The 8,851-nt window shown below is 47.7% G+C and overlaps 1 protein-coding gene across 1 annotated transcript in view; it reads left to right on the top strand.

Annotated features, from left to right (window-relative positions):
* The first annotated feature begins 217 nt into the window (after positions 1-217).
* Lrrc59 (leucine rich repeat containing 59) overlaps positions 218-8,851 on the top strand; it is a 15,467-nt gene continuing 6,833 nt past the window's right edge. Inside the window, exons 1-4 of the mRNA XM_048446952.3 lie at positions 218-527; positions 2,384-2,443; positions 4,897-5,055; positions 5,266-5,370. Coding sequence (XP_048302909.2) covers positions 423-527; positions 2,384-2,443; positions 4,897-5,055; positions 5,266-5,370 — 429 coding nt within the window. The 5' untranslated portion in view covers positions 218-422. The remainder of the gene's footprint in view (positions 528-2,383; positions 2,444-4,896; positions 5,056-5,265; positions 5,371-8,851) is intronic.

The following is an 8,851-nucleotide window of genomic DNA, read 5'->3' as shown; positions in this document are numbered from 1 at the left end:
CCCAGGCCCTGTAACGTCCATCTCTATTCTTTCAGTTTCAGACATCTCTGGACTGCCACGTCTAGCTACTCAACAACTCCGGGCGGAGGCGGGGCCCTGCAGCTGCAGTACAGCAGCCTGGGCAGCAGAGGGCGCGCCGGCACACGCTAGGGCCGCTCTGGCCCGGCCCTTCTCAGTGACCGCGGAAGGTGACGTGGACACGGAAGTGGTCGTCGTCGCGGCGGCACCGGTGGGAGCAGGGCCAGGGGCTGGGAGTGCGGCGAGCGAGCGGACGGGCGGCGGAGGCCTCGCAGCGGCGGCGGCGGCTCAAGGCGCAGGCGTGGTCCGTTGGGTGCGAATCCGCTGAGTCCACGAGCGGCTTCTCAGCCCTCTCCCCTGCCCGTCGGAACCCGGGAATAGGGACCCGCTTAGCCGGCGTCATCATGACCAAGGCCGGCAACAAGGGCGGGAATCTCCGCGACAAGTTGGACGGCAATGAGCTGGACCTGAGCCTCAGCGACCTGAATGAGGTCCCCGTCAAGGAGCTGGTCAGTACGACCCCACGAGCCCCGGGAGCCCACCTATACTCCTGACGCCTGCCCTACACGGGCAGGCCCCTCTCTCAAGCCTCAGTTTCCCGATCCTTAAAAAAAAAAAATTAGGTCTCCGGGGAGGCTGCGGTCGGCCCCAGTGTTCTTATTGCGGTGTACACGTGTCACTTTGGCACAGTTCCAGAAGATAGGGACCCTCTACCTACCCGACCCTGGGCTTCTTAGGGGCCAGGAGTGAATTTACCCTCGTTTCGGAAGCTCTCACAACGTCCAGCATCCTGCCGGGTCTTAAAATGAAAACCTGCGAGAGCGGTTGCTGGATGTGTTCGAGGATGAATGAATGACCTGGTCCCGGGAAGTAGGCCTTCAGATAGACCTGGGTGTGGCGCCGAACCCAGCTTCTCTAAGAAGCCTGCAATCCCAGCTGGCTGTCGTTGCCCGGAAGCTACCCTCCCTGAAGAAAGTGAAATCTCTCCGAAGGACTGACAAGGTCTCATCCCAGCTGCGCTGAAACTGTCGTGAATCGCGCTTCACCCTCCATCCTCCTCCACCCCAACCCCTATTCCGAAGTCCTCCTATTCTGAGGCCCTGGGAGCATCATACACCTAGTTGGTTGCCAATATGGAGCTATATCCTCCATCCTTGGGTTTCCTACTCTGTGCTCCCTAGCCCTGAAGTCTCACATTGGCTTCACTTTGGATGACCACACCTTCCTTTTGCCGTTAAGGGGCTACCTTTGCCCTTGTCATTTGGTCTAGTCGTCCCTCCACTGTGGCTGTGTAGTGTGGCGGTTTGAATGGCCTGCCCAGTTCATATCACAGCTCCATTGCTCAATAACTGAATGTCCTCGGCAATAACTGAATGCCCAAGGCATAACCAACCTTTATATCTAGATTTCTTCATTTATTAAAATGGTGCTAATGGTTCCTATCTCCTACGTTTATGAGTATTAAAATCAATGTCAAATACTTGGAAGGTAACAAATACTAATAGATGTAGTTGGTGGTTTCCACTCTATGGTATCCAGAAGTTTTTTTAGGTTGCCATTTGGACATTTGGGCTGACCTAGGATCCTTAACTGAACTCTAGGATCCAAGAGTTTCTTTCCCACTCTTGGAAGAGGGCCAGACTTGTGTGAGCCTGGCCCTAGGACATTCCTCTGAAACCATTTGCTGCGGGCATGTGATCATTACAGCATTCTCCTTAGGGGGAAGAGAGGGCCAGTTTTGCAGAGCCACTCTAGTCCTGGACACATTTGGAAAGTAGAGACAGGCTGTGAGGGCCTTGCCCTCACTCTGGTGCTTAGCCAGAGCCCTCCCCAGTGAAGGCATTCAGTACCAATACTGTTGGTGGATAGATGACTGAATGAGAAAATAAAATTGTAGAGCTTTATTAGATCCCGTTCCTGCCCTGAAACCTAATAGCGGGCACTAGAGGAAAATTCTCAAGTGCCCTGGGGGTTTTGAAGGATCAGTTTTCCCTGGGACATTCTATGGACAAACCCCACCTTTGCAGTCCTCCCTAGATCTAGGTTAACTGGCATTTTCCTTCTTACCCCCAAGAACATTATACTTCCACACCTTTCCCTCCTCAGGGTCTCACTCTGACCCCGGGCTAGTCTTCTATTTGACATCCTCTTGCCTTCTGAATCCTGGAATTACAGGCATGCACCATCCTGCCCACCCCTACCTACCTTATCTATCTATCTATCTATCTATCTATCTATCTATCTATCTATCTATCTATCTATAGCTCTTGCTAATTGTGCGAACATTCTCTGGAAAATGTTTCATTAGCAGATGTCACTGAATCATTCCAGTTGTTGGTTTGACTTGTTTTTCTCTTCTTTCTAGGCTGCACTCCCAAAGGCCACTGTATTGGATCTGTCCTGCAATAAACTGAGCACTCTTCCGGTAAGTCTGGCAAATACCAGTGAATCCTGCAGCCCTAGATGTTCCTCGTGTTTCTGGGGGTGAGGGGTGGCATACAGTGTAATTTCAGGAAAGGTCTACAGACAGGGTCCAGCTAAATCTGAGGGTATTGGTGGGAACCAGTGGAGGAGGGTGGTTTGCCTCAGAAGTACATTCTTTAGAACAGCAGGAGAGGCAGGCTATAGGAAGTCAAGTCAGCAGGATGCTGCTGAATCACTTACTGGGCTCATCTTTTTTCTGCTTTATTTTCGTCTTGACAAAAGTAGTTTACCGCTCTTGCATAAAGGAGATAGAGACCACTGTGTCAGTTTGCTCTGTATTCTATGGAAAAAGTGCACCCTCATCCCTTGCATCTTGGTTTGTTTTGTGACAAGGTCCTAGGTAGCCCAGGCTGGTCTTGGGCTTTCTGCTTCCACCTCCTGAGTGTTGGACTGTAAGTCTGTCCACCGTGCCTGACTTGTTTTGGGGTTTGTTTTTGTTTTGAGATTATATAAACTCTATGGTGCAGCCTGGCTTCAAATTGGTGGCAGTCCTCTCTTGTTAGCTTCCCAAGAGCTGGGATATCAGGCCCAAGCACCATGCTGTGTCCACACATCTTATGATGAGGAACAAGAAAGACTGAGGTTTGATGGGACTCTCCTGCCTTTATCCCCCAAGCCTGAACTTGAATTATTTGAGACTTGCTTTCCTTGTTATGGAATATACCCAATGTATATCAAGTCCTCTTGATGTTTTTGGTTTTTTGGAGTCTTTTTCCTCTCTTTTTTTTGCATAGAAAACAATATGTCATTATAACACTTTGTACATATATAACTGAATCCTGCTCAGATGCCCGCTTCCCCACTCTTCTCCCATCATTCCTCTTGATTTTTCTTGCACAACTTCTTCCAGTTCTCCTTTTTCTGGAGACAGGGTTTCTCTGTGTACCCCAGCCTAGAGCCTCAGACTTCTGAGTGCTGGGATTATTGGTATAACTGCACCCTGCTGTTACTTCACCGTGTAGGCATTGATTCCTTCATCCTCTCCTCTCCTGAGCAATGGCCTCCTCCTCTATCGCGGTACTCCTTTGTCGTCAGGCCATTCCTTGCTGTCGGATGCCTCTTGCATCCTGTACCGTGGCCAGTCATACCTTGCTGGATTCTAGGGTAGCCTCTTGTTGGCTCAGTCAGAAGTTAGCCGTCTCTTCATCGGATCATTAGTCAGTCCTTCTCAGTGTTCTCCTGGGCTTCTCCTATTGTCAACAGCATCTTCTTCCCACAGCTCATTAAAAATGGCTTCTGTTCCAGGAGGGATTGTATATCTAATTAAAGAAGGGTAGCAGCTCCTCGCAGTGTCACACCTGCTACCCACTGTGCCCGGCAGTCACTCAGCACCCCTGAGTGCACTTTTGAATCTGTCTGTCCTAAGAACTTTGCTTTGACTATACAACATGGACCCATTGGTGTGTATGAATCCTCACAGAGCACACACAGTACCTCGTTAGCCAAGTTGTAGTGCCACTGTCAGATGGACGCTTAGCAAAGGTTAATGTCAGGGACTTTTTTTTTTCCTGTGCTAAGAATGAGCCTGGTTTGAGTAGGACAGGTCCTAGACATTGAGTTACTTACCCTAACACACATTGAGACCTGTGCAAAGTACTGTGTGCTGGGTGTCACAAGAAACAGAGGCTAGAACTTAGTACTCAAGTATTGACCATGTTTATAAAAATCAGGTGTATATGTGTTTCTTTTCTTGTAGGAGGATATTAAGGATGGGAATTGAACCCAGGGCCCCATGGATAAGCTATGCACAGCTTTTATGTGTATAGTGCTGGGAGGTAGACTTCCGGCTTTGCGTATACTGGGCAAACGCTCCACCACTGAGCTATCCCTGTAGTCCGATTTGTTGTTTGAGATGAGGTTTTGTTATCTGTCCAGGCTAGCTTCCAACTGTAGCAGCCTCCCAAATAGTACAAGTTTGTACTACCATTTCCAGTGAGAAATCTTATGAAAGATGAAGGCAGGGCATCATGGGAGGACAGGAAAAGCTCTGCATCGCCTAGCAGCAGTGTGGCAATGGGAGCTAATCAACAAGATGGGAAAAAATAGCATTTTATTTTTTGGTGTGTTGAGACAGTTTTTCTGTGTAACAGCCTTGGCTGTCCTGGAACTCACTGTGTAGACCAGACTGGTTTCAGACTCACAGAGATACTCTTGCCTCTGCTTCCCGAGTGGGTTATATGTGTTTCTAATGCTGGTTTTGTGCTAATGCTGTCTTATAAAGCTTGTCTAGGTAGCTACTGTAATAGCAGTGTTCTTTCCGTTCCTTGTCATTTGGAGAGAAGTAGTTGGCAAAGGTTGGGATTTACACAGAGATACTCTTGACTTGGGGGTTCCTATGCCTTTATATCAAAGTGTGTGAGCCCTAGACCTAAGTCTTCTTTCTCCGGGTCCTAGTCGGATTTCTGTGGCCTCACACACCTAGTGAAGTTGGACCTCAGTAAGAACAAGCTGCAGCAGCTGCCCGCAGACTTTGGCCGCCTGGTCAACCTTCAGCATTTGGATCTCCTCAACAACAGGCTGGTCACCCTGCCTGTCAGCTTTGCTCAGCTCAAGGTAATATGCACCGAGGTTGCCTAGCCAAGTGTGACCAAGGGCTCAGGGACTAGGGGAGCATAGCCCTGAGCAGGGGAGGGGACCAGAAATGCCCTGCTCAACTGACTGTTCTCTGAGGTGGAACATAGTTTTATTCTAGCTCCTTTTATTCCACTTTGAGGTACTGTGTGTAAACTCAGGCTTAGCCAGTCCCTTTTTCTGTCTCTGTAGAATCTGAAGTGGCTGGATCTGAAAGACAATCCCCTGGATCCTGTCCTAGCCAAGGTGGCAGGAGATTGCTTGGATGAGAAACAGTGTAAGCAGTGTGCAAACAAGGTAAGCATGACGCTCCCGGGGGCCTTGCTCACATTCTCCCCTGGGACTTGACTCTCTCTCTCTTCTTGTTTACCCTCCCAGGGTACCAATAGTGCCGTATTATTAGAGCACCCAGGTCTCAGTGAGATGAGCCTGACATGCAGAGGTCTGTGTTACTGTACTTATGTAGTAGTTATTATTATTTAAAAAGATTTATGTATGTGTGCCTGCATGAGTATGTGTTCCATATACTTGCAGGTGCTCACATAGGCCATAGAGGGTATTGGACCTAGAGTTACAAGCAGTTATGAGCTGCCTGATATAGATGTTGGGAACTGAACCCAGCTCCTTGTAAGAGTAACAAGTGCTCTTAACTATTGAGCCATCTCACCAGCCTCTTAAATCCATGCATTTGTGTATGGTGGCCAGAGGATAATATTGGTTACATCCTCAGGAATGCTGTTTTTATCTTTTGAGAAAAGGTCTATCAGTGACCACTTAGGCAAGATTAATTGGCCAGTGGGACCCAGAGATCCTCTTGTTCCCACTTCAATAGCACTGGAATTACAAGTGTGTGTTACTATGTGTTTTCACATGAGTGCTGGGATCAAACTGAGGGCCATATGCTTATAGGCAAGGTTTTTGTTTTTTTTTTAACTAACTAAACCATCTCTCAACTTCAACAGTTGTTTTACTAGGACATAGTTACTATGTCCTAATTACTAAAACATAGCTTTACTAGGGTTAAAGCCATGACCTTTCTGAGGCAGCAATGTAGCCAGTAAAAAGTCAAGATTGAAGGCCAGCAATGTGAGTCAACGGTAGAGGTACTTACTACCATCAAGCCTGAGGACCCACATGATAGAGGGAAAGAACTGACTCCCCTGGGTGGTCCTCTGACCTCCACATGTACACTACCCCCTTGGCACATGCATGTCCCCTCTCTTCCCCTCACAAAATAAATAAATCTTTTGAAAAAGGGTTAAGAGGCTGGAGAGAGACTGAGACAACTGAGCAGTTAAGAGCACATGCTGTTCTTTCAGAACATTCAAGTTTGATTTTCAGCGTCCACATTGGCTACTCAAGGGGTATCTGATACCTCTGGTCTCCTTAGGTACCTACTCTTCCTTCCTCCTCTCTATCTCTCTCTCATGCATGTGTGTGCACGTGTGCGCACATACACACACACACACACACACACACACACACACACACACTTATTTATTTCTCCCCAAGATGGTTTCTCTGTGTAGCCTTGGCTGTCCTGGAATTCACTATGTAGAGTAGGACGATCTCAAACTCAGAGATCCGCCTGCCTCCCAAGTGCTGGGATTAAAGATGTGCACCACCACACTGCCCAGCTTTGAATCCTCTGTAAAGGGGGTTAAGGTTTAGAAGTTTGTAGCTATAGATAGACATGTCCTGACAAGATAGTCAGGAAGAAGAGGCATTTATGCAAGACTGCCCTTTCTGGTGACAAGGTTCCTTAGTGAAGCCTTACCTTGCTCATTAGGAGCAGTGCTGTACCTTCAGTCATGCCCACTCTGCTAGAGGAACAGATTGCTGCTTCCGCAACTGAGCATCAATGGTTTGCTATGCCTGGGTGCTGTGGGAGCAAGACAGACTTAGCATTACCTCAGTTAATGTAAGCTAAATGTGTGTGAGGGATCTCCTGTGAGCCTCAAAAGCAATGGCCTCCCCCGCTTATCTACTCAGGGCTTATATAAACTCACCATGATTGTTACAAGATACCAAGCTCAAAAGTAAGAACCAACCAGGCAAGGCAGCATAGGAAGCTGTGGCTCACACGTTCTGTGAAATCCTGTTGTGAAAACTTGGTGGGACCCTGGGAAGTGGGTGTTTCCCTTTTGTCTGACCTGTGATAACTCAGGGTACATGCACCAGTCATCTCCATTCAGCAGATACTGTTAGACTGTATGGAACTGATCTATCCAGAGGGGACTGTGGTAGGGTGCTCGCCTAGTGTGCATGAAACTTTTGAGCTCTTTGGGACAACATAAAACCAAGCATGGTGGTGTAAGGCCATAATCCCAGAACTTGTGATGAGGCGGGAGGGGAAATTCCACGTCATTCTTGACTGTGTAGTGTGTTTGAAGCCAGCTTGAATGACAATCATAGATAATTCATAGCTTATGACCACAGAAGTAGCTTGTATTTAGTGCAGAGGCCCCTTCTGGTCACATATTTCTTCCGGATATGCTCCAGGTAGCACAGTGCATTTTAGATGTGGTAACTAAAGCCACAGTCCTTGGTAGCACAGGCACGGCTGCCCCAAGCTGCAGCACCTTCAGGCATTGTAGAGGTTTGGCTAGTCAAAATAAGGTCAGAAGTTTCTAGAACAGCATCTGCCCCTAGGAAGTCACCTTAGGGCAGTCTCATTTCTGAGCTGCCTGTGTTTTCAGATAATTTCTGATGGGACCTTGGAGCCAGGGTATGAATAGACATGTCATAGCCAGCCACACACCTGCTGAAGCCAACTTCTTACTTAGTATCCAGTTTGGAGTGAGACAGGAGCTTTGGACTCTTCTGGACTCTGTTCACCATCATGTCTGCCCATCTTCCCGTGCCTGCAGTTCTTTGTTGGGCTGCGATTTTTATAAATTGGATTCCCTTGAGAGATGCTGATAGGTCCAAGTCCTGGGTTAGCAGTTTGTGGCTTCAAACCAGGCCGTGGAACTCCTCTTGTGATGAGTGTGTATGTGCTTGAGGTTGCCAAGAACTGGGTGGGGCTTGAATGCTCAGACCTGTCCTGAGGGTCCTTCTGCTGTCTAACTGTAGAGTGGATCAGTTTTTCTCTTGCTCCTTATGTCCGCAGGAAAGATGGTGTGATTCAGCCGCAGTGTTTATTGAATCCCATCATGCTGCAGAAGATGCCGAGTGGCCAGAGCAGGTTACCATAGTAGGTCAGAGAAGCTTATGTTATCTCTGGCTTCCAGATCAGAAAATTGGCTTAAAAGAGCCGAATTGCTTGCTGAGATCACACAGAGTGATAGAATTTGGATTGCCAGAGGCTGGTGTTACACTCACGGAACACCAGCTTCTAAAAATTATAGGACTAAAAAACATGAACCAAAAAGCTAGGTGGTGGTGGTGGTGCATGCCTTTAATCCTGGCACTCAGAGGCAGGGGCAGGTGAATCTTTGTGAGTTTGAGGCCAGCCTTATCTACAGAGTGAGTTTCCAGAACAGGGACAGCTAAGACTGTATAGAGAAACCTTGCCTTGAAAAAAAAAAAAAAAATCACAGGACTGAGAGGAAAAGGTAGCTCAATAATAGAGCATGTGTTTAACATGTAGAAGCCCTATAAAAACAAATAAACAGAGAAGATAAAAGGAATTTGGCTCCTTCTCCTCTGTGTCCACAGTGAGAACATTTGTGACTCTTGGGTAGTGGTCATTCATTGAGTTGATCCTGAGAATTTGGGGCCTTGGGTACTGATTACAAGTGGGTGGTATTTGGTTCTTTCTCTTAAAGCTGTCTTC

This window comes from Myodes glareolus, chromosome 9 (assembly GCF_982192425.1).
Source record: "Myodes glareolus chromosome 9, mMyoGla1.1, whole genome shotgun sequence".
Lineage (NCBI taxonomy): Eukaryota > Metazoa > Chordata > Mammalia > Rodentia > Cricetidae > Myodes > Myodes glareolus.
This window is presented reverse-complemented; position numbering and strand designations above follow the sequence as displayed.